This window comes from Salvelinus sp. IW2-2015, linkage group LG26, assembly GCF_002910315.2.
Source record: "Salvelinus sp. IW2-2015 linkage group LG26, ASM291031v2, whole genome shotgun sequence".
In the NCBI taxonomy this organism is placed as follows: domain Eukaryota; kingdom Metazoa; phylum Chordata; class Actinopteri; order Salmoniformes; family Salmonidae; genus Salvelinus; species Salvelinus sp. IW2-2015.
Window position 1 is genome coordinate 48975167 of NC_036866.1, and position 27337 is coordinate 49002503.

Genomic DNA, 27337 nt, shown 5'->3' on the forward strand with positions numbered 1-27337 from the left:
AGTTTTCCTCCATTTCCGCTCGGCTGCCCGGAGCCCTGTTCTGTGAGCTCGCAATGAGTCGTCGAGCCACGGAGCACGTGAATTCATTAGAATTGATAGTCCAGACATTATTTTTCTTGTTTTCGGGTTGATGAATCATGCTGTTTGTTCTCGATAATTGGGTGGTTTGACATAATTTGCTTCAAGAGGGTTTTTTCAAAGTCACTGAAATTCTTTGAACGTTTTCTTTTACCTCTGTCCATTGTTTGGTTTAGGTGCTTTGCTCCAATTCCACACAATGCTTACGTATTAGTGTCCCATCACTGGTTTTTGAAGCATCCTCAGGTCATCATGGTTCACAAAGATTAACTGGTGTATTTATTTAAGTAGAATTAGCCTAGTCCCGATTTGAAATTAAACTCTGTCCGCACATTCCCTGTGTATTTATACCTGTGTTCTCTGTTTGTCTGTTGCCGGTTTGTCTTGTTTGTCAAGTCAACCAGCATTTTGTCTGAGCTCCTGCTTTTCACCCAGTCTCTCTTTTTCTCACCCTCCTGGTTTTGACCCTTGCCTGTCCTGTCTCTGAGCCCGCCTGCCTGACCACTCTGCCTGACCCTGAGCCTGCCTGCCGTCCTGTACCTTTGACCCACCTCTGGATTACCGACCTCTGCCTGACCCTGACCCTGACTTCCATCCTGTACCTTTGCCCCACTACTCTGCATTATCGACCTCTGCCTTGACCTGTCGTTTGCCTGCCCATGTTGCTGTAATAAACATTGTTACTTCGACACAGTCTGCATTTGGGTCTTACCTTCAAACCTGATATGTTTATCACGACACAGATTTTAATTATGATTTTAATCATTTGAGAATGTATAGGTACTTACGTTATAAGCCCAAAACCATCAGTCCAAAATCTTAGCCTAATGATTGAAATGAACTATAGCCTAAACTTATTTTTGGGGAGGCAAAACCTACAGACTTTGTTTCGAATGCCACATTCTTATTAAATTCACCGACAACACGGCCATAGGGCCAGCGGGTTGACTTCTATGAGCATGGCTGCATAGCACAAGAGACTTTGGACGGTGTCTGACTATGTTCCAAGTTCATATCAATTTAGAAGATTGGTTGTAATAATGTTACGTCGATGGTGAACGGATACAAAGATAACGTCAATGATGATGTTAATATGAAAGCACAGTGTAATGGCGTTGACCATACACATCTGCAAGTAGTTGGGATTGCAAGATGCCTATAGGCCTTCCATTGCAATGATTGACGCACTTAAGTGTTATTAAAGTTCATGAAAATAAAATTATTTAAAAAAAAAAATAACATATGACATCAATTGAAAATAAAATAAGCTGGTTTTGTGTTTAAATCTGAGCGCAAAGAAAATAATAAGAACACAAAGCAAGGGAAGGGAATAAAGACATAGGATCTCTTCTTTTATATKTTTGCTCCAGAGAATGACGTGTATTTAAATAATTTAAAAGCAACTGTTATACAGATGTTATGACACAGTTTGTTGCCGCTCCAATGCCCGACCTTTAGAAAGAATGCACCAGTTCTAATATCCAGAGTTGTGGCTTTTTTTACACTGCGGGGGAAGTTTRACAGAGAAAGAAAAGCCCGTTATTTGAACCTTGATTAAAACGGACTTAAAAAAAGGAAAATTAAAGTCTTCAAAACATACACCAAAAACAGCAACATAAAAAAAACAATAATGAAAATATCATAAAAGGAATAATATTACTAGCACCACATTATAATAATAATTAATARTATTATTGGATAACCTCTATTTCCATGGGCAATCATCTTGATAATCTTAAAACTTCTTATGGCTGCATCCCGCTACCGGGATCGATATGACAACAGCCAGTGAACGTGCAGGGCACCAAATTCAAACAACAGAAATCTCATAATTAAAATTCCTCAAACATACATGTGTTTTATATAATTTTAAAGGTAATCTTGTTGTTAATCGCACCAAAGTGTCCGATTTCAAATATGCTTTTCAGCGAAAGCACTACAAACGATTATGTTAGGTCACCACAAAACCACAATAAGCACAGCCATTTTTCCAGCGAAAGATAGCAGTCAGAAAAAGCAGAAATAGGGATAAAATTAATCACTAACCTTTGATTATCTTCATCAGATGACACTCATAGGACTTCATGTTACACAATACATGCATGTTTTGTTTGATAAAGTTCATATTTAGAACAAAAAATCTGAGTTTACATTGGCACGTTACATTCACTAGTTCCAAAAACATCTTGTGATTTTGCATAGCCACATTGTTTCAACAGAAATACTCATCATAAATGTAGATGATAATACAAGTTATACACATGGAATTATAGATATACTTCTCCTTAATGAAACCGGTGTGTCAGATTTCAAAAAAACTTTACGGAAAAAGCAAATCATGCAATAATCTGAGACGGAGCTCAGAACAATAGCCAAATTAGCCGCCATGTTGGGGTCAACAGAAACCAGAAAATACATGATAAATGTTTCCTTACCTTTGATGAACTTCATCAGAATGCAGTCCTAGGAATCCCAGGTCCACAATAAATGCTTGATTTGTTCGATAATGTCCGTTATGTATGTCCAATTAGCTACTTTGGTTAGCGCCTTTGGTAAACAAAGTCACAAAGCGCCTCCACTATAACGTGACGAAATGTCCAAAAGTTCCCGTAACAGTCAGTAGAAACATGTCAAACGATGTACTGAATCAATCTTTAGAATGTTGTTAACATGCATCTTGAATAACGTTCCAACCGGAGAATTAGATTGACTTCAGAAGAGCGGTGGAACGGAGGTCCTCCTCATGTGAAGGCGCATGGTGAAAGCATGCTCAGCTCGTGGCAGTGATTACTCATTCCTGTCTCCTTTGGCCCCCCTTCACATTAGAGTCATCAGACAAAGTTCTATTGACTGTTGACATCTAGTGGAAGCCGTAGGAAGTGAAAACTCATCAACATCTCGCTGTAATTTCATTGAGAGCTTGGTTGAAAATCTGCCACCTCAGAAAAAATTCAAACAGGAAGTGGAACTTCTCAGGTTTTTGCCTGCCATATGAGTTCTGTTATACTCACAGACATAATTCAAACAGTTTTAGAAACTTCAGAGTGTTTTCTATCCAATACTAATAATAATATGCAAATATTAGCAACTATGACTGAGGAGCAGGCTGTTGACTCTGGGCACCTCTGTGCACCTTTCATCCAAGCTACTCAATACTGCCCCTGCAGCCATAAGAAGTTAKATGAAAAAGTAAAGTAAAGTGGGAAATGACTAATTCCTAAAAATATAACTGCTGCACAGACTAGGCCATTCCCATATTGAAAAAATGTATCCATCATATGATTTTTATTGTTGCTTTTAATTAGCATATAATTACCAAACACATTTCCATAACTCATAAAAGCATGAAATTCAAATGAAAAGCCTCAATTTCATGCAGTGAGCGAAATGTTTAACTGTGGACATTGGAACCACAGATGTTGGATCTTAATTTGAGCCAGTTTGCTAACAGAAGGAAAATAATCCCGGAGCAACAAGAAATGTGAATTACTATGTGGATTATAATTATTAGACATTTTTGTAGGGGTTGATAGCCTACATTTTTTGTAAGGGAAAATCAAGTCAGAAATTTCAAAGTGGAAATTACAAACTTCAGAAGCCTTTTTATACTTCAAATGAATTCCTACCTGCATTGGAGGAATGTTCCGCAACGGGGTGATCAAATTAAGATCCTATATCTGCATAGGTTACAGTAACATTGTGGGCCTTTTTTCATCACGAGATTGTACCTCGACAGCCGGCACCTTTTCTCACCAAAGTATACTCCATGAAGTAAAAAAAAACAGCCTTTCCTTTGACTGCAAACAATAGGAGTAAGGCCTTTTATTTCGGCTTAAATTCTCATCACACACATTTTACGTGCGTCTTTCTCAAAGATGAGAGCCAAGGGTAGTTCAACCCTGCATCAAAAACACTTTGCAAAGACCAATAACAGAGCAGAGCCATTGAAACTGCGATCCTTAAATGCAATATGTCTCCCCTGAGGAAAGCTGTGCAGTGTTATTCTGTAAAATGTTGCAGCCAGATTGCTCTGAAGGCATCATAGCTTTGGAGAGGATAGAGTTGGTGCTCAAGGGAGCGGAGATGTTGCACAACTTTATAATGTATTTTCTCCGTCAACAGCAGAACTTTATAATGTATTTTCTCCATCAACGGCACAACTGTACCCAGCTTATTATGAATACATTTTGTTATGGTAGATTGGGAACCATGGACATTTCTCTATAGCTGACATTTCTGCAATGCATAGGTATACTGTATAAGGCCCGAATGGCCCGAATGTTCGACGAGCATACTTTTGGTCATGTAGTGTATATTCCCTCTGTGCATGTTAAGTTCACAACTAGCTTGAAATGCATACAGTATACGCACACCGCCATCATGCTTATGAGAACCTTTCTGTTTTCCCACAATTGTTAAACTTCAACGACTGTACTCAATTTAATTGACTTTCTGAACGAGTTTACATGTGTGCATACCTTGCATACCTTTACTGCGGTTCAATGGCTGTGCTCTTTTCACATATTTTAGAATATTTCAGACGATTCATTATCTTTCCTTCCTTCGGCACTGAGCATAACATATCAACTATATTGCATCTCTTGTACCAGGCATTATCATCATTAAGAGAGGCTAATGCTACAAACTTGTGTCTCAGCTATAGTGCCTTAGACTTGGTCCTGTACATGCTATAGGCTAGTGCCTCATGCAATGCATGGTACAACAGGGCCAGGGGAGGTTGTAGGGGTTGGGATCCTCAACCTATAGAAACTTCTACCTGACCACAGTCCACAGCAATGGCTGAAATCAGATCACCAGTGGAACCAATTAGAGTGCTTAGAGGGCAGGAGTCTGCAGAAATGCAGGCCATACACAGCCACACAGCACAACAGAAGAGCTAGCCACCCCATAAATACAAGGCAGATGTGATTGTTGTGTCCCAAATGGCACTCTWTTCCCTATAAAGTGTTCTACTTTTGATCAGAACCCAATGTTGTAGTTTTCAGCTGTGTCTGGAGAAAAACTCAGATATCATGTCCTCTATTGAGTCTAAACTTCTGGACAAGAGGATACCTATGTAAGAATGCTGTTCATTGACTATAGCTCAGCATTCAACACCATAGTAKCATCCAAGATCATCATTAAGCTRGAGGCCTGTGCAATTGGGTGTGAGCAAGACCTTTAAACAGGTCAACATTCACAAGGCTGCGGGAGTCAGAGTGCGCGGACCAACTGGCAAGCGTCTTCACTGACATTTTCAACCTCTCCCTGACCGAGTCTGTAATACCTACATGTTTCAAGCAGACCACCATAGTCTCTGTGCCCAAGAAAGCGAAGGTAACCTGCCTAAATGACTACTGCCCGTAATACTCACATCGGTAGCCATGAAGTGCTTTGAAAGGCTGGTCATGGCTCACATCAACAGCATCTTGCTAAATGCTAAACCCACTCCAATTCGCCAACAGATCCACAGATGACGCAATCTCGATCGCACTCCAAACTGCCCTTTCCCACCTGGACAAAAGGAACACCTACGTGAGAATGTTGTTCATTGAATACAGCTCAGCGTTCAGCACCAAAGCTCATCACTAAGGACCCTGGGACTAAACACCTCCCTRTGCAACTGGATCCTGGACTTCCTYAAGGGCCGSCCGAGGTGGTAAGGGTAGGCAACAACACATCTGCGACGCTGATCCTCAACACGGGGGCCCCTCAGTGGTGCGTGCTTAGTCCCCTCCTGTACTCCCTGTTCACCCACGACTGCGTGGCCAAGCACGACTCCAACACCATCATTTGCTGATGACGCAGTGGTAGGCCTGATCACAACCAACGATGAGACAGCCTATAGGGTGGAGGTCCAAGACCTGGCAGTGTGGTGCCAGGTCAACAACCTCTCCCTCAACGTGAGCAAGACAATGAAGATGATTGTGGACTATAGGCAAAAAGAGGGGCGAACACGCCCCCATTCCATCGGGGCTGTAGTAGAGCGGGTCGAGAGTTTCAAGTTCCTTGGTGTCCTCATCACCAATCAACTATCATGGTCCAAACACACCAAGACAGTTGGGAAGAGGGCACGACAACGCCTTTTCCCCCTCAGGAGACTGAAAAGATTTGGCACGGGTCCCCAAATCRTCAAAAGGTTCTACAGCTGCACTATCAAGAGCATCCTGACCGGTTGCATCACCGCCTGGTATGGCAACTGRTCGGCATCCGACCGCAAGGCACTAAAGAGGGTAGTGCGTACAGCCCTGTACATCACTGAGGCCAAGCTTCCTTTCATCCAGGACTAATATACAAGGAGGTGTCAGAGGAATGCCCCAAAAATGTGAAAGAATCCAGTCACCCAAGTCATAGACAGTTTTCTCTGCTACCGCATGGCAAGRGGTACTGGAGCGCCAAGTCCAGGATCAAAAGGCTCCTTTTTTATTGAATGTAATTTATTTTGGGAAACAGACATGTACAACAAAATGCACAATGTGTACCCAGAGGATATCACTTCACAAAATAGGGACTGGCGCACTTCACAAAATAGATGGCATCATGAGGATGGAAAATTATGTGGATATATTGAAGCAACGTCACAAATGGGTCTTCCAAATGGACAATGACCCCAAGCATACTTCCAAAGTTGTGMCAAAATGGCTTAAGGACAACAAAGTCAAGGTATTGGAGTGGCCATCACAAAGTCCTGACCTCAATCCTAGAGAGAATTTGTTGGCAGAACTGAAGAAGCGTGTGCGAGCAAGGTGGCCTACAAACCTGACTCAGTTTCACCAGCTCTGTCAGGAGGAATGGGCCAAAATTCACCCAACTTATTGTGGGAAGCTTGTGGAAGGCTACCTGAAACGTTGGACCCAAGTTAAACAATTTTAAAGGCAATGCTACCAAATACTAATTGAGTGTGTCATCTTCTGACCCACTGGGAATTTTATGAAAGAAATAAAAGCTGAAATAAATCTCTACTATTATTCTGACTTTTCACATTCTTAAAATAAAGTGGTGATCCTAACTGACCTAAGACAGGGAATTTTTACGAGGATTAAATGTCAGGAATCGTGAAAAATTGAGTTTAAATGTATTTGGCTAAGGTGTATGTAAACTTCCAACTTCAACTGTAAACAATGAATAGTGATTTATGTCTGTCTGGAATTCATGTCGAGACCATATCACACTCATGAAGGAAATCATGGACCTTGAAAAACAAATATTTCCTCTCATATTGTTTTCCTCTCCCCCTCACCCATATCCCCCCCACAGCTAAAGACAATGGCGGGCTAACTGACTCTGAGCTGACCCTAAAAACGGACTCCCCTGTGATAGAGGGTTCCRATCTGAACCTGAAGGAACCAGGGTCAGGGGTCAAGGGTCAGGGTCAATCCGACCGGTTTGGCCCTGGCTCGGACCACCTCTCCAGTCCCATGGACAAGGGGAGCGAGGCTGCGGAAAGCAACAAGGGGAAGAAGAGGCGTATCCGCACCACCTTCACCTCATATCAGTTGGAGGAGTTGGAGAAGGTGTTTCAGAAGACCCACTACCCTGACGTCTACGCCAGAGAACAGCTGGCGTTGAGGACCGTCCTGACAGAAGCACGAGTACAGGTGAGAGGATTTCGGAGCTTTGACCTCTGACCTTTTACTTGGCTCAGTTGAACAACCACTAAACCATGATGAGGACCATGGTCTGAAGTACTACTATTATGCCCGGTCCCAATTCTCTCCCTACCCCTTCCTCTTGGAAGTTCTGAAGGGTCTGAATAGGTATAGTCAGAGCAGCAGTGGAACTTCCACAATATTGCTTCCACCTTACAGAGCCGCAAAAATCGAAAGGCCAAAAGGACTCCTATGAGCTGTTTTCTGTAGAAGCTCTGTCCATTTCATCATGTACATGTTTACTCAGGGATCTGACAGAGAGAGAGAGAAGATTGGCATGTGGACAGACCTTGTTCTGAACACATAGCATGGGCTATTATCTTTTTCTTCCCTTCTCGTTCTGTCTTTCCGTGGGCAGGACTAGCGGGAATACTACTCTTTAGTTCTACATACTGTAGATTTTGTTAAGAGGTCAGAGGCCAAGGGCTTCCCCCCAAAATGACCATGTTACTTCAAACTACATCACTACACAGCATTTATTTCAAGAAAAAAAAGAGAGAGGAACAAATAAAACTCAAAGTTATTTGGCAAGGCAATAAGAAACACTCAGATGCCACATTKAATTTCCCAGCATGCTCTGAGACAGTCAGGGCAACAGAACCTGGTCTGGTAYAGTGGAGGAACAGTAAAATAAATGACCGATTTGCATTRGTTTTCCACCTGGGAGGGCCCCTGTCGGCCMGRCTTTGGCCGGTGTTCAGACGGARGGTTCCTCCCGCCCCATGTGGAATTGCCTCTATCGGMCTGTGTCCGAACGCGCKCCATCCGAGCGAGACCCAGTCGACCCGTCTGACCCWGTGGTCGATTCGGGTRGGCTCTGGTATACACAACCAGGAATATCTTGGTAATGGAACCAGATAGAGACACCTCGTCTTCTGACCCAGTGGCCCTACGTGGGGAATGGCGCACTCAAATACCAACATTCTTTCTGATAGTCTTTAGTCCAACTTTTGGTTATCCTGACATGGACACCATGTATTATAATTGCCCATTACGGTGCAAACTGCGTTGCTACAGATGCTGGTTTGATACCCGTGCCGGCCGCGACCGGGCAGTTTGCACTGCGATGCAGTGTCTTAGACCACTGCACCACTCGGGAGGTCCTATTCACAAAGTTTTTAATGCTGATCAATTGCCTTGCACAAACTATAAAGATACAGAGAGGTGTTGGCAATAGTCTGCTAATAGCCCGTAATGAGGCGATGGTTGGCTTTTGGTTTCTCTCCCTCTAAAAACATAAATAAATCATTCTAAATAACAAACTGGCTTTATTTACAAATTAGTGAGAATGTCTCACCCCATGTTCAAGAATGGCCTTTTTCCTCGTTCACTCTAGGTTAAATGAAAACGAAATCTCCAAAATATTGTTGTTTTTTAAACAAAGTGACTATTATTATTATTAATTATTTTGGATTGATATTAAAGCCCCTTTGATATTCTCACAGATCTGATTTGCCCTAACAAAAAATGCCCATTAGATATTAATTTAGAATCCTACAATCCTCTAAATATAATTATTGGTGGAGAGTCACGTCATTGAAAAATATATTTTCGACATACTGTAGGCCTACCGTAGGTGACATGAGTCTCACTAGTATTGAGTAATGTGCTGTTAAAAGTGGTGTAGGTCTTATTTATTTAAAAAGCATATTGAAGTTAGAAGCAATAGGATTTGAAGCAAAAGCCTATCCTCTGTGGTCAACTATTTCAGCACTGTTTCGCACTGCTCTGAGACAAGCATGGGAATTGGTCTTGATAAAGCAATGAGGTTTTTATTTTCACTGAATCTCCATTTGGGTATTGGTTAGACTACAATTAGGGTGTGGAAATGCTATACTCTTAGTACTGTAGCCTACTCCCGACCTTCAATGTTGTGTGACATATTTTCTGTTCCACCTGAACGGAAACCCTTGTTTTTTGTTTCTTGGAATAGAAACACCATAATATTAAGCAAATGAATTAAGCAAAATTTCTTAAAATCAATCCCATATACTATGTTCTTACAAAAAACACATTTTAAATTCTCTAGCACAGCCAATATTGAAGGCTATGAAATGCTTCTCAAAGATGCCCTCAGGTGGTCAAACTAGCACTAACTAGCATTAATGGTAACAATGGCTGACAATTAAATAAGGTGCCATAGAATTCTGAGGCAACCCGCAAGGTGTGCTGCAGTATGACACGACTTTTAAAGGTGGAACCACTGTATCTAATAGAACACAGAGGGTTTTCATAAATGGAAGTGCAAATTCAGTTGAGTGTGGTGTACCGCAGGGCAGCCGGCTAGGGCCATTATTGTTTTCTGCACAAATGACCTTCCACTGACCTTGAATAAAGCCTGTGTGTCTATGTACYCTGGCGACTCAACAGTATACACGTCGACTGCAACAGTCAAATAAATAACGGAGACATTTAACATAGCTCCAGTCAGTTTTAGAATGGGTAACTAGCGATTGCCTGGTCTAAATATCTCAAAAAGTAAAATATTTGCGACAAATCACTTGCTCAACGCTAAACCTCTTTTAGATCTATTATTGAATAATGTGGCTATTGAGCAAGTTGAGGAGACTAAACTGCTGGGTGTAACCCTAGATAGCAAGCTTTCATGGTCAAAACATGTAGACCCAATGGTTGCTAAAATGGGAAGCGGTCTGTCCATGACAGGGCGTTGCTCTGCCYTCTTGACATCTTAGTCGACCAGACAGGTCCTACAGCCCCTAGTTTTGTCGCACCTGGAGTACTGCCCAGCTGTATGGTCATGTCCAGCAAAGAAGGACWTTGGTAAATTGCAGTTGGTCCAGAACAAAGCAGCARGTATCGCACTTAGATGTARATGGAGGGAAATTGTCAGTAACATGTATGTCAGTCTCTRCTGGCTCAAAGTTGAGGAGAGCTTGACTGCATCACTATTGATCTTTGTGCAAGGTATTGATGTGTTGAAGGTACTTGAACGGTCTGTTCAAGCAGTTGGCACACAGTTCAGACACTCATSGGTACAACACAACAGTATTAAATAGAGCAATGACAACATGGAACTCTGCCACCCCAGGTAACTCAAGCTAGCAATACAACCAGTTWAAAAAAACGGATAAAAGAACACCTTACTGCACAAAGGGTACRGTGAAGASACACAACCATGTTATATGTKTTGCATTGTGATTTGCACTGTACTATGTATTAGACCTAGATATTGTGTGTATGTACTGACATTTGAAATGTCTTTATTTCAGTCCTTGACTAATAATGTTCTGTACTATGTATTATGTCATGTTTCATGTGGACCCCAGGATCCTAATAAATACCAATTATCTGGGTTATCACAGTTCCCTGTGGGATTGAGACTTGGGCTGCCTTGGTGTCTGGCAGCACCAGATTGCGCATTTATCCGGGTTACCACAGTTTCCCTGTAGGTTTGAGCCTTGGGCTGCCGTGGTTTGTCAATGAGGCGGCGCGCAAACGCGCATTATCAAGTCGCAACAGGTGCCCTGTGGTTTGGGACTTGCGGTTACTTGTGTGAGTTCTGGCATTCCAGACTCCTTGGGTCTCTGTGTGAGCCTTCTTGTTAGGGTCTAAGGGCTTGGTCCGCCGTGGTTGATGTTAGGCAGCGTTTTGTCTGGGTTACCACAGTTTCCCTGTGGGTTTGAATCTTGGGCTGCCATTGTTGCACGCGAGTACACAGTTTCCAGGTGACTGCAGGTTTTCTGTGTGTTTGAGCCTCGGACTGCCGTGGGCCTCCTAGTTTGGTACCCTCTGAGTCGGTTTGGGGTGTGATTGTATGTCCCAATAGTAACATCTTCCCGGTGAGTGCGCATACGCCTATCACAACAGATGTCATCAAGCAACAGACTTCAAAGTGCGCAACAGAACATTGTACTGTCTACACTCGGTTTGTTGTTTTTATGAAATATTTTTCATGAAATCGGTTAAAACATACCTAAAGTTTGTATTGCTACAGATTCAATGACATGGTCAGCCTTTGCGGCTGGGACCACAATTGTGTGTCCTGGATTCCTGTTGGCTGCTAGCCATCATGAAAACTGAATAGGCTAACGTTAGCAGTGCTAGCCCACTGGTGTTTTTAATCCATGGCTGGGCAAAAATGCTTCAATTGTGAGATTGTTTCGAAATAATCACAAAATAAGTTGGAACTGGAAAATGGACAGGGATTTGTCTGCCCTAAATGCACCACCATCAAGCAGCTTAGGGAAGAGATCCTCCAAGTGTTAGCTCGGCTGCAAGAAAAGGATAATCTGSTTTCTAAGTACACCGACTTTGCTGTAACCCAGGCAAACCAAATCTCAGTTTTAAATGCCTCRTATAGCAAAGATGTTGATGAGTTASGCGGCATTGTTCTGTCCCAATCCAATGGACAGATGTTAAGCTCAACTCCACGGCCCATGGGAGACTGGGCACTCACAAGGCGTAGGAGATCGGGGAGGCAGTCTGGCCACCCTTCATCTGAGAAGATCCCACCAGCTATCGAACAGCTTTGCCCGGGTTGAGACAGACCTACCAGCCCCGGGAGTCAGCACGGATTCTGGGTGTATACCAACAGCCGGCGGCCGCCCATTGGCACCCTCCCCCACGGCCACCACAGTTCAGGAGGTCCCTTCACCATTAAATTCCGTCACAACCACCATCATTGTGGGTAGCGCGATAATGAGAGTTTGGCCTGCCTAAGAGCTGTGGATCGATAAAGGTCCATTGTCACCCAGGACCCCGTGCCCATGAKATCAACTCCCTCRTGCCCACGGATCTGGCCAACTAGTCCAATATTGACACCATCGTCACTCCTGTKGGTTTTACCAACATTAATTTTAGGCGATCTGAGGGAGGACTAGAATTTTTTTTTTAAACACCCTTGCTAGCACAGGGAAGATAATAATTATCTCTTATTATTATTATCTCTCCCTCCCGTACTACCGTAGGGGTTCGGAACGTTTCAGCCGACTCTCTGCCCTGACCGAGTACCTGAAGAAACTTTGCAATGACAGGAATGTCTCTWTTTGTGACAACTTTSATTTGCTGACAYGGTCTGGTAGTGCTCCAGTTCTCTATTCACTGTCAGAATAAGCAACAGGYGACTTGGAAAGCATATCAACTCCTGTAGAATTGGCATTATGGTTATTGTGAGTAACCTAATTTATGTTCCTTTAACTCTGCCTTCTAGTGAGTTTATACAAACTGTCAACTCTTACCATTCGGATAGATTAGAGACTGTCAGAAAACATGGCTGTGAGGTTAATAAATAGGTTGTTATTCCATTGGTTACCTCGAGGCAGATGCCCCAGGGGCAGAGTGGCCCATAGTCATTGAATATGACCTCATTACTGAGTGCAAAGTTGATTCATTTTTCTCACTGAAACATGGCTGTCAGACTGTAGTGCCACTTTTAGTGAAGCCTCCCCCCAAACTACAGCTTTTCATACTCTATCCGAAAAGGGAAAAAGAGTGTGAGGACAGCATCCATTTTTACTAATGCTCTCAGCTGTAAGGACACTTTGTTTGGCAACTTTGGGTCTTTAGAGCGTCATGCTATACTGTATGCCAACCACCAGTGCTGGTCATAACCCTGTATAGGCCACCAAAGCACTGCTCCACTTTCTTCCCTGATTTATCAGAACTATTGTCTCTTGTCATTGAGAATTATGATAAAATCATTGTGTTGGGAGATTTTACTGTGTTCTACTGTGTTCTACTGATGCTGAGAGACAAATGCCAGATACAAATATTTTTGCATTATTATACAATAGATCGCTATAATCACCGTCAGACACACCTGGCTAACTTGATGGGTCATATGATGGCGCCAGAGGTGATGGCTGACATTTTACGGGCTCCTAGCCAATTGTGCTGTTACTGTGTGTTTTTTTGCYTTATTTGTAACTTATTGTGTACATATTGTTTCTGCCACCYTCTCTTACGACCGAAAAGAGCTTCTGGATATCAGGACAGCGATTACTCACCTCGTACTGGACAAAGATTTTTTCTTTAACAAGTCGGACGCGAAGGATTCAGACACCCGACAAGGCCGAAATCCCCGTCATTCACACGAAGAAGAGACAGAGACATCGGGGATGTACACTACCGGTCAAAAGTTTTAGAACACAATCATTCAAGGGTTTTTCTTTATTTTTATTATTTTCCACATTGCAGAATAATAGTGAAGACATCAAAACAATGAAATAACACATATGGAATCATGTAGTAACCAAAAAAGTGTTAAACAAATTAAAATGTATATACTGTAAGTATATAGAACGTGCCACTGAGACAGGTAATGGCGGACTGAACGAAGTTATGTAGAGCACCTCAAGATAAAAATGTAAAATTCAATATCGGCAAGTTAGACTAAATATTAGCACTACACAATCTGGTGGGTGATAACCTTCAATCTGGATAATAACACAAAACAAATCTTAAGACTAGAGAGATTTATCGACAAATATTACGAAAACAAGCAACACCCAAACATGACGGAGAGTAAGACGGGAACCGATTTCTAAACGAAACGTGACTCTTCTACAGACACAGGCATTTGAATATTTTCACCACCGGAATGGTAAAGGTCGAAAATGTTCTGTTAAAATCAATAAATTACAAACTGGGCATACTTCAATTAGTCAGTAAGGATATAAAGAGATGAGTGATAAAAAAGCTGCGACATTGGAGAAGGAAACACACAAGCTAAAAGGGACAGTCAATAAGATTGAAACCGAAGTGAATGAACTTAAGGAACACCGTTCTGAGAGAAGCCTTACTTGACATACAGACTAGATCCATGAGAGAGAATCTGGTACTTACATGTATCGCAAAGAGAAAGGAGAAGTTCCTGAATCTGTAGTTAGAGAGTTACTCCTTACAGCACTTCAGACTCCACGCGAAGCTATTGACAAAATCCAACTCGAAAGTGTACACCGCTTCAGACAGAGGGCAAAGGTACGAACGCCCAATCGTTGCCAAATTTGCTTCCTTTAAAGATAAAATAATGGTTAAAAGCATGGGTAAAAGACTTGCTGGGTCCAAAATTTGCATGAATGATCAGTTCCCGAAGGAAATTGCAGAACGACGTAAAGTTCTGTATCCAATTTTCAAAGAACATAGATTAAAAGGGAAACGAGTAGCTCTCGTCGTCGATAAACTATATATTTATAACCAGTTGTTCAAAGACTACTCCATGGTTATTTWAAAAATTATAAAGTTCTCATAGACGAGGAAAATAATAAAACACAATTGTAGCCCGGTTATGGATTGCAACAATACAATAAAAAATATAGCTTTTCTATATATCTTCAAATATAACGAATTSGAACACACAAGCACTAATTCAACATGGTGAAGATAAAAACTCAGTAAGCAGAAGGCACAGTATGTGTGGATGGTGTGGTGTGTTTATTTTAATTTTATTTGTTATGTTTGGGAAAGTGTGGCGTTGAGTGAGAAATGTAATGGTTGCATATCCCAGAACCAATGTATTGCTGTGAGCAGGGGTGTGAGAGAGCWTTCAATGTTGTTCAGATGATGGATATACTTTTTATAATGAATTATACGTCTTATTTATTTATTGTCCTATCATGGTGGAACAGTTTTAAAATTAATTATACATTTWATTTATTTATTGTCATATCATGGGGAACTACATTAAAAAATAAATGTATATCAAATGTATTTATTTATGATCCAATATTGATGGAACGGTCCACAACCCTATACCCTAGACACCCACCTGAATGACCCAGATACTAAGGAGAAGTCCRTAACTGTTTTATGGGCTTGCTGTAAGCGGTCTGTATGCAGCTAAAATGAGGTCAGAGACCAAGAGCAGCACTGCCCCCTCAAGATTCTGAGCCTGCTTGGCAGGGTTGGTCCTGCAAAGCCAAAGCCCCCTAAAGGGAGAGCATACTKTACAAGGAAATTCTCAAAGCTGCTAATGAGAACCTTGACGACCTTGTACCTAGCCGGTGGGGACTCTGGTGGTCCAAGCTTCTTTGAAAATACATAAGAATTGATCAACTCTACAAGCAACACTAGACTCTTTTATTATGGTGGGAGAATTTAATACGGTTTAAAATACCTCTATGGACCGGAAAGGAAATCACAGTACAAACTATCACCCTCAGGCACTTAAGGAAATCATGAATGTCAAAGAATATATTGGAATTAGTGGATATATGGAGACTTAATACCCTGACCTAGTGAGATATACATGGCGGAGGCTTAATCAAGCTAGTCGTTTTGACTACTTTCTTATACCATTCTCTCTAGCACCAAAAGTTCAAAAAGTGTTAGGGGACAGAATGCGGTCAGATCATCACATAATTGGCATATATATTACTCTTTCAGAAWTTCCACGTGGGCGAGGATATTGGAAATTTTATCAAAGCCTACTAGATGATAAATTGTTTAGAACTAGGACAGAAGAATTTATAACTGACTTTTTCAGACATAACATAGGTACAGCAGATCCCTTTATTGTATGGGGACACTTTAAGTGTGTTAAAATTTAGATCACAAGGTCCATATTAACATAGGAAATTGAAGGACTAACAGTACAGTTAGATAGCAATAAAGACTGTACCATAGAGGCACGAATAAGTTAGAGGAAAAACAAAAAGAAATGGAGGAACTTATTCAAGAAAGATCCAGTGTAATATTATAAAAATATAGCGAACTGGATGGAATATGGGGAAAAATGCACCAAATTCTTTTTCAATCTTCAATATAGAAATGCTACCCCAAAAAATATTAAACTTGTTACAAATGATGGAGTCACGCATGATTCACCAATGATACTTTGAAAGAGGAAGTAAAGTACTTTAAGAATATGTTTTAGTTTCAGGCTCCTCCATCTCCACTAACTGAAACTAATTGTATGGATTTTTTCCTAATAATACTGTAAAATTAACATCTGTACAGAACGGCTCATGTGAAGGCCAAATTACAGAGGAGGAACTGCTTGATGCAATTGGGGCCTTTAAGGATGGGAAAACTCCAGGGCTGGATGGCATACCAGTGGAAGTATAGAAAACTTGTTTTGTATACTCAGAGGACCATTATTAGCATGTTTTAACCACCCCTATATAAATGTTAGATTATCAGACACGCAACAAGAAGGTCTGATATCATTATTTCTGAAACAGGACCCAAATGGTATATATATAAAGATCCAGTCCATTTAAAATTGGAGACCTCTACACTTCAGTGTTGATGCAAAAATCCTAGCAAAATGTTTGGCGCATAGAATTTAAAAAAGTATTGTCAGATATTATTCATCCTAATCAGAATCTTCACTGGGTGATACATTGGAGATAATACGTATAAGACAAGTACTGGAAACAATAGAATACTATGAAATATTGGGGACAGCAGAACTGGTTTTCATAGCTGATTTTGAAAGGCTTTTGATAAAGTACGACTGGAGTTTTATATAAATGCCTAGAATATTTCAATTATAAAATGGGTTAAAATTATGTATAGTAATCCTAGGTGTAAAATAGTAATAATGGCTACATCTCAGAAAGTTTTAAACTATCTAGAGGAGTAAAACAAGGTTGTCACCTATCGGCATATCTATTATTTATTGCCATCGAAATGTTAGCTGTTAAAATGAGATCAAACAATAATATTTAGGGATTAGAAATCCGTGGCTTAAAATCTAAGGTGTCATTGTACACGGATGATTCATGTTTTCTTTTAAAACCACATCTAGAATCTCTCCACGGCCTCATATAGGATCTAGATCTTTTGCTATCCTCTCGCTGGATTAAAACCAAATTATGATAAATGTACCATATTACGTATTGGATCACTAAAAAAATGCACATTTTACATTACCATGTAGTTTACCAATTAAATGGTCTGACGGAGATGTGGACATACTCAGTATACAAATCCCAAAAGAAAGAAATGATCTCACTCCAATAKATTTTTATAGAAAGTTAGCAAAAATAGATAAGATCTTGCTACCATGGAAAGGAAAATACCTGTCTATTTGTGGAAAAATCACCCTGATTAACTCTTTAGTCATATCACAGTTTACCTATTTGCTTATGGTTTTGCCTACACCTAGTGATCCGCTTTTTAAATTATATGAACAAAAAAATATTAAATTTTATTTGGAATGGCAAGCCAGACATAATTAAAAGGGCCTATTTGTATAACAAATATGAATTCAGAGGGCAGACATTTTTAAATATTAAAGCATTAGACCCTTCAGACCTTGGCATCAGTCATACAAAAGTTATACTTAAATCCAAACTGGTTCTCTAGTAAATTGGTAAGAATGTCTCATCCTATGTTCAAGAAGGGCCTTTTSCCTTTATTCAGATTACACCTGTTCACTTTGTTGTTTGAAAAGGAAATAATCTCCAAAATATCATTCTTTTTTTAAACAAGCCTTAGAAAGTTGGTTGCAATTTCAGTTTAATCCACCTGAAAAGACAGAACAAATAATACAACAAATATTGTGGTTAACCTCAAATATACTAATTGATTAAAAAAACGTATTTTTCGAAGATATATTTAAAAAAGGTATAGTTTTTGTGAATGATATCATAAATAGGACTGGTGGAGTTATGTTACACATACAGCTAACACAGACATACGGAAATGTCTGCTCGACCCAAAATTACAACCACTTAATTGCAGCATTACCACAAAAATGGAAGAGGCAGATAGAAGGGGAAAAAAGTAAGGAACTTGTATGTCGGCCCTGTATTAAAGAACATAAATGGTTAAAGAAAAGTGTGATACATAAAAACATATACCAATTTCATTTAAGGACCAAAAAACGGACAGTTGTGCCATATAGATTGCAAAGTAGTAGGGAAGAGATTTGATGTACCCATTCCATGGCACATGGTTTATGAATTGATACGCAAAACAACGCCGGATTCAAAAATGTGAATTTTTCAATTTAAATTACTATACAAAATTCTTGCAACCAATAGAATGTTATACATATGGGGGATACAATCTTCCCAGCTCTGCAGATTCTGCTGTGAGGAGGCAGAGTCATTAGATCATTTATTTTGGTATTGTCCATATGCTCGTTTTTGGTCACAGGTCCAGGAATGGCTGAAGAATTGCAACATTTGCCTAGAACTAACGCTGCAGATAGCAATACTGGGTGATTTGAAAAGCCATAATCAATCAATAATATAATAATTATTTTAGCCAACGTTTTTATTTTTTATTTACAATCTGTAGAAGCTATGAGAATAGAAAGGTTCAATACTTTTGTGAAGCACCACTGCACAGTTGAAAAATGTATGGCAAATAGAAATCCAAAATGGATGATGTTGAGAAATAGATGGGAGGGGTTGAATGGAGCTGAAGGGTGGGACTATTAACAAGATAACCAATGTAAAACATACAGGGTCTGTAAAATGTATACAGGTTCAGAACTTTTGTGAAATAGCAGTTACAAATAGAAATCAAACTGGACGGACATCAGAAATAGAGGAAGGAGTAAAAAACAAAATATAACTATTGTAAAATAGATTGTGTCTGTAAAATATGTATAAAATATATAAACTGAAGGTAGAAAGCCTAAGTGTTTATTGGTTTACTCCAATTGGGGGAAGGGTTTGCGGGGAATAATAAAGGTATATTATAAAAAAGTATGTATGTCTATATAGGTATGTATATGTATATATGTGTATATGTATACATGCGTGTATGTATATGGCTATATATATATACATATATTTATTTACCCCAAAAATATATGGGGGATTGGACATGATGCAGACAATTACATTGACGGAAGCAACATTCTTTCCGCAATATTAAGCTGATCCACCAAAAAATATATATGTTATATTTGAGATTCTTCAAATAGCCACCCTTTGCCTTGATGACAAAGGGTGCCTTTTAAGGATCCGACGGCGAGTGCGTAATCCGCCTCTACCATCAGTCCTATTAGCCAACGTGCAATATTTGCATAATAAAATGGATGAGCTCCGATCAAGACTATCCTAGAAATGGGACATTTAAAAATGAATATCTTATGTTTCACCAAGTCGTGGCTGAACGACAACATGGATAACATACAGCTGTCTGGGATTTCGGTGCGTTGCTATGATAGAACAGCTGTCTCCTGTAAGACAAGCGGTGGCAGTGTGTGTCTATTTGTAAATAACATCTGGTGCACGAAATCTAATATTAAGGAAGTCTCAAGGTTTTGCTCACCTGAGGTAGAGTATCTCATGATAAACTGTAGACCACACTATTTACCAAGAGAGTTTATCATCTATATTTTTCGTAGCCGTCTAAATACCACCACAAACCAATGCTGGCACTAAGACCGCAATCAACGAGCTGCATTAGGCCATAAACAAACAAGAAAATGCTTATGCATAGGTGGCGCTCATAGTGGCCGGGGACTTTAATGCAGGGAAACTTAAATCCGTTTTTATCTCATTTCTACCAGCATTTTACATGTAAAGGTGGTCTAGAGGTTTTTTCCTCTGGTTGTACTCCACACACAGCTCTCCCTTGCCCTCCATTTGGCAAATCTGACCATAACTCTATCCTCCTGATTCCTGCTTACAAGCAAAAACTAGAGCAGGAAGTACCAGTGACACACTCAGACGACGCAGATGCTAAGCTACAGGACTGTTTTGCTAGCACAGACTGAAGCATGTTCCATGATTCTTCCGATGGCATTGGGGAATACACCATATCAGTCACTGGCTATATCAATAAGTGCATCGATGACGTTGTCCCCACWGTAACCATACGTACATACCCCAGAAGCCATGGATTATAGACAAGATTTGCACTGAGCTAAAGGGTAGAGCTGCCATTTTCAAGGAGCGGGACTAACTCGGACAATTTATAAGAAATCCCGCTATGCCCTCCGACGAACCATCAAACAGGCAAAGCATCAATACAGGACTAAGATTGAATCATACTACACTGGCCCTGACACTCGTTTGATGTGTCAGGGCTTGCAAACTATTACAGACTACAAAGGGAAGCACAGCCATGACCTGCCKAGTGACACGAGCCTACCAGATGAGCTACATTACTTCTATGCTTGCTTCGAGACAAGCAYCACTGAAGCATGCATGAGAGCATCAGCTGTTCTGGACGACTGTGTTATCACACTCCGTAGCCGATGTGAGTAATATCTTTAAAACAGGTCAACATTATCAGGACATGCACGTCCGAGCATGCACTGACCAACTGGCATGTGTCTTCACTGACATTTTCAACCTGTCCCTGACTGACTCTGTAATACCAACATGTTTCAAACAGACCACCATAGTCCCTGTGCCAAAGAACACCAAGTTAACCTGCCTAAATAACTACCGACCCGTAGCACTCAGGTCTGTAGCCACGAAGGGCTTTGAAAGGCTAGTCATGGCTCACGTCAACACCATTATCCCAGAAACCCTAGACCCACTCCAATTTACATACCGCCCCAACATATCCACAGATGATGCAATCTRTATTGCACTCCACACTGCCCTTTCCCACCTGGACAAAAGGAACATCTTTGTGAGAATGCTATTCATTGACTACAGCTCAGCGTTTAACACCATAGTGCCCTCAAAGCTTATCACTAAGCTAAGGACCCTGGGACTAAACACCAAAAACAACATTAAGCACGACTCCAACACCATCATTAAGTTGCACACAACACAACAGTGGTAGGCCTGAGCACCGACAATGATGAGACAGCCTATAGGGAAGAGGTGAGAGATCTGGCAGTGTGGTGCCAGGATAACAACCACTCCCTCAACGTGATCAAGACAAAGGAGATGATTGTGGACTACAGGAAAAACAGGACTGAGCACGCTCCCATTCTCATCGACGGGGTTGCAGTGGAGCAGGTTGAGCGCTTCAAGTTCCTTGGTGTCCACAACCAACGAACTGGTCCAAACACACCAAGACAGTTGTGAAGAGGGCATGACAACACCTACTATTCCCCCTCAGGAGACTGAAAAGATTTGGCATAGGTCCTCAGATCCTCAAAAAGTTCTACAGCTGCACCATCGAGAGCATCCTGACTGGTTGTATCACCGCCTGGTATGGCAATTGCTCGGCCCCCGACCGCAAGGCAGTACAGAGGGTAGTGCGTACAGCCCAGTACATCACTGGGGCAAGGCTTCCTGCCATCCAGGCCCTCTATACCAGGCAGTGTCAAAGGAAGGCCCTAAAAATTGCCAAAGACTCCAGCCACCCTAGTCAGACTGTTCTCTCTGCTACCGCATGGCAAGCGGTACCAGAGTGCCAAGTCTAGGTCCAATAGGCTTCTAAACAGCTTCTACTACCAAGCCATAAGACTCCTGAACTGCTAATCAAAGGGCTACCTGGACTATTTGCATTGCCCCCCCCCCATTTTTACACTGCTGCTACTCTGTTTATTATCTATGCATAAGTCACTTTACGTCTACATACATGTACATATTACCTCAATTAACTTGACTAACCTGTGCCACTGCACATTGACTCTGTACCGGTACCCCCTGTATATAGCCTCGCTACTGTTATTTTATTTTAGCTCTTTAATTATTTGTTTTCTTCTTTTTATCTTACTTCAGCTTATGTTTGTAAAATACTTTAACAATTTTTTTTCTTAAAACTGCATTGTTGGTTTAGGGCTTGTAAGTAAGCATTTCCCAACTACATCTGCCTGCCATTGAACTCGAGATCCAAGTAAGGTTGAAGGTAAATAATAAAATATATATATACACACACACACACACACACACACACTTACAGTTGAAGTCTGAAGTTTATATACACCTCAGCCAAATACATTTAAACTCAGTTTTTCACAATTTCTGACATTTAATCCTAGTAAAAATTCCCTGTTTTAGGTCAGTTAGGATCACCACTTTATTTTAAGAATGTGAAAAGTCAGAATAATACTAGATAGAAGGATTTATTTCAGCATTTCTTTCTTTCATCACATTCCCAGTGGGTCAGAAGTTTGCATGCACTCAATTAGTATTTGGTAGCATTGCCTTTAAATAGTTTAACTTGGGTCAAACGTTTCGGGTAGCCTTCCACAAGCTTCCCACAATAAGTTGGGTGAATTTTGGCCCATTCCTCCTGACAGAGCTGGTGTAACTGAGTCAGGTTTGTAGGCCTCCTTGTCCGCACAAGATTTTTCAGTTTTGCCCACACATTTTTTATAGGACTGAGGTCATGGCTTTGTGATGGCCACTCCAATGCCTTGACTTTGTTGTCCTTAAGCCATTTTGCCACAACTTTGGAAGCCATTTGCGACCAAGCTTTAACTTCCTGACTGATGTCTTCAGATGTAGCTTCAATATATACACATCATTATTTTTCCTCATGATGCCATCTATTTTGTGAAGTGCACCAGACCCTCCTGCATCAAAGCACCCCCACAACATGATGCTGCCACCCCGTGCTTCACGGTTGGGATGGTGCTCTTTGGCTTGTAAGCCTCCCCCTTTTTCCTCCAAACATAACAAATGTCATTATGGCCAAACAGTTCTATTGTTGCAAACCGTAGTCTGGCTTTTTTTTATGGCGGATTTGGAGCAGTGGCTTCTTCCTTGCTGAGCGGCCTTTCAGGTTGTCGATATAGGACTCGTTTTACTGTGGATATAGATACTTTTATACCGGTTTCCTCCAGCGTCTTCACAAGGTCCTTTGCTGTTGTTCTGGGATTGATTTGCACTTTTTTTGTAGGTCATGTGTGAATGGTTAGTTAGAGAATGTTAATGTATTTGTTGGCCTGTTTTAGGAGGTGGCCTATGTTTATGTTTTAGATTTGAAAATGTGTTTATGTGAGTGTGTGAGCATGAAAGTGTGTGCGCTTGTGTCTGTGTGCACTTGCGTGTTGTCAGTCCACTGCTCTAGTCTGTGAACCTCTAGCCTCAGGGATGTTAGCTGAGGAAAGCCAAGGGCTTAGGCATCAGGAAATTAAACATGAAATGAAAACAAGCTCCAGTTTGAACATTCCCCCATCTCACRTTCCAATATCCCCACACCAACTTAAAAGGGAGAAGAGAGAGATGGGTGGAGGGAGGGCGGGAGAGAAAAGGACAGAGAGCGAGAAGACCAGCAGTGTGACCAAGAGGGGGTAAGCTGGTACTCTCTTGTTCCTCCTCCTCATTTGTATTGTGCTGAAGTCCTCAGATTTTAATCTCTTTGTTTTGGTCAGTAGATTCTGCACTAGTCATCTGGAGAACCCTTTGTAATCAGAGTCCCATGGTAAAACAAAATAGTACTTTGATGAACTAGGACTCAAAATAACCGAAGGAGTAACTTGACAGGCTATATGCTACAGTGCCTTCAGAAAGCATTCATACCCCTTGACTTATTCCACAATTTGTTGRGTTACAGCCTGAATTCAAAATGGATTAAAACAAACAAAAAAATCCTTACCCATCTACACACAATACCCCATAATGACAAAGTGAAACATTCACTGTCTTCATGGTCAGCAACTCCAGTGTASATTTGGCCTTGTGTTTTAGGTTATTGTCCTGCTGAAAGGTGAATTAATCTCCTAGTGTCTGGTGGAAACCAGACTGAACCAGGTTTTCCTCTAGGATTTTGCCTGTGCTTAGGTCTATTCCGTTGATTTTTTATCGTGAAAAACTCCAGCCTTTAACGATTACAAGCATACCTATAACATGATGCAGCTACCACTATGCTTGAAAATATGGAGAGTGGTACTCAGTAATGTTTTGTATTGGATATGCCCCAAACATAACACTTTTTATTCAGGACAAAAAGTTGATTGCTTTGCTGCATTTTGTGCAGTATTACTTTAGTGCCTTGTTTCAAAACAGGATACATGTTTGGAATATTCAAATAATGATTGACATATTTTCATACATTTTATTGATTCATTTATTCATACTATTTCATCCTACCACAAGATAAAGTCCCGACAAATCCAGGGTTGCTACTCAAGCCGGCTGGTCGTTTGTTCTATTGGTTTGGTTGCCAGAGATGCGACCCAGTCGTTCAGTCTTTTTGTTCTGCATCTATGAACATGACCCAGTCGTTCGTTCTAAATGTTCCATTGCCATACTGGCTGGCAGCGTTCTTATCCCTTGCTTGCTAMCCAACTARGGCTAATTTACAGTCACGTCAAAAAGAATAAGAGGAGCTGCATTTGCATAAGCTGTTCAAGTAACATTCATTTGGATACATCCATAACAATGAGCTAATGAAACTCGATTTCACCTGGCWTAGAAAATGTGCTCTCTCGTCAGGACACTGTTGTTCAGAGGAGCTAGCCAACAACACAGCTAACACAATCACTTCAAACTGAAAACTAGCTGCACTTCATTTCATTTCACCTCTTTTCAATTGACATTTCTTTGTATATACACCCATTAAAAACGATGCCAGCCGATTCACGATTTCGACTGGCTGAGAAACGCTGCCTGCCTGCCTCGTCTCCTACACGTTCATTACTATGGGKCAGCTGGAGATCGAATTTGAATATTGAAACAACGTTGAAAATGTCGGAGACACAGACAGCAAGGTTTATAGAAAATCTCTGCTGTTGAAAAATGTTAGTCTAAAATAAATTAGATAATGTCCAGATGCTTTTAATAGTGGAGATCAAGTTTATAATTTGCCTGGCTGGGCTGAMGAGACAGTGGATTGCGCAGTCAGATGGAACAGAGTAAATAGGCATTTTAACGTCATAGATTTTGCCGGTGGTAACTTGTGGAATAGATACCGGCTGGAATGCGCTTTTAACCAATCAGCATTCAGGATTAGACCCACCCGTTGTATAAAGAGAGAGAGAGATCCAGCGACAGAGAAAGAGTAAGATCAAGAGAGATGGGCTGAAGGGAAATTGCACTTAAATTGCTGTGAAACCGCATGCTGATTGGGTTGTCTTTAAAAATGTGACTAGTTTGCCCTGTCAGAGTGATGGTATGTGTTTGAGTGCGTTTTTGTGTTGCTAGCCCATACACCCATTTGGCCTCATCACATTGGAAAARAATCCTTTTCAATTCTAGACGACTCTATATTGTGTTACAACACCCATACTGCTGTAGGCCTACTCTCGCTCAACTCCTTTCAAGTAATTTCAAGTAATACCAAGTAATATGTTGGTGTAGTACTGTTACATTTTTTTTGTGTAAATATAAACTACCAGTCAAAAGTTTTAGAACACCTACTCATTCAAGGGGTTCTTTATTTTCACTATTTTCTAAATTGTAGAATAATAGTGATAAACTATGAAATAACACATATGGAATCATGTAGTAACCAAGAAAGTGTTAAACAAATCAAAATCTAATTTAAGATTTGAGATTCTTCAAATAGCCACCCTTTGCCTTCATGACAGCTTTGCACACTCTTGGCATTCTCTCAACCAGCTTTATGAGGTAGTCGCCTGGAATGCATTTCAATTAAAGGTGTGCCTTGTTAAAAYTTCATTTATGGAATTTCTTTCTCTTATATATTCTAGTAGAAAATAGTACAAATAAAGAAAAACCCTTGAATGAGTAGGTGTTCTAAAACTTTTGACCTGTAGTGTTAATGTGTGAGTGAGGGAGAGTGTGAGAGAGGGTGTGTGAGAGAGAGTGTGTGAGAGAGAGAGTGTGAGAGAGAGAGAGTGTGTGAGAGAGAGTGTGTGAGAGAGAGCGTGTGAGAGAGCGTGTGAGAGAGAGCGTGTGAGAGAGAGCGTGTGAGAGAGCGTGTGAGAGAGCATGTGAGAGAGCGTGATGGGCCAAAGGGAAATTGCACGTAAATGCCTGTAAAACCGCATGCTGATTGGTTTGGGTCATATCCATCCCATAATCCAAGTTCAAACCCCGTGTCGGCTCTAGATTGGCCTCCCTCTTTGAAGAAATCTCTCCTTCCCCTCAAAGGATAAGGTTCAGACAATAAATAAATACAGCTAAACAGAGAGAGGCCCAGTCAACCTACTCTGGTCTGGTCTTTGTCTCTCCAGTATCTTCCTCTCTCCACTATTCTTCTCCATGATTTTTCCAGAAGTTGCAAAAATCTGTATGCGTTACTGCACATCTAAACAAAGAGAGAACGTTTTGGACTAGACAGACACAGAAATGCAGAACAGAAGATGAAACAGAGGAGAGAAAAATGAAAGATACAAAAACAATATTTGAGTATAGACGTTGGCAGAAAATAGTTGTATTTTGTAGTTTATTTGAAAATACCAACTTTTCAAATACTCTATGTAGTCAAATATAGATTCAACTAAAAGGCAACTATTTTCTTTGATATTCAAATACCGGTCTCAGAAAAACAAATCATATTTGAAGGTATTTGAATACATGCAAAACCCAAAAGAGATTTATTTGATGGCTGCCAAATATTTGATGAAAAACCACAACAGTAGGTTAAATTAATCTACACTACATATGTGATCATAAGCACATGGTTTTGAGGGRTCTTAGATATTCATCTTAATTTAGCCTATAGACTAGAATTAAATACATGCGGGACATAGAATCAGCTCAACATTAGAGTACACGACTTTTGCGGCTTCAAAATGACTAACGAATCTATTTTTATAATGAGTGACACGTACAATAACACTTGACATCAAGTTATACATGTGTAGTAACTTTAATTATTACAATAGCAACATTGTTGTTGCATAGGACTTAMCTTTATAATTGCAT

The 27337-nt window shown here is 40.7% G+C and overlaps 1 protein-coding gene across 1 annotated transcript in view; it reads left to right on the plus strand.

Annotated features, from left to right (window-relative positions):
• Nucleotides 1–27337, plus strand: part of LOC111952293 (homeobox protein aristaless-like 4) — a 48227-nt gene that overhangs the window by 10684 nt on the left and 10206 nt on the right. Inside the window, exon 2 of the mRNA XM_023970853.1 lies at nucleotides 7336–7676. Coding sequence (XP_023826621.1) covers nucleotides 7336–7676 — 341 coding nt within the window. The remainder of the gene's footprint in view (nucleotides 1–7335; nucleotides 7677–27337) is intronic.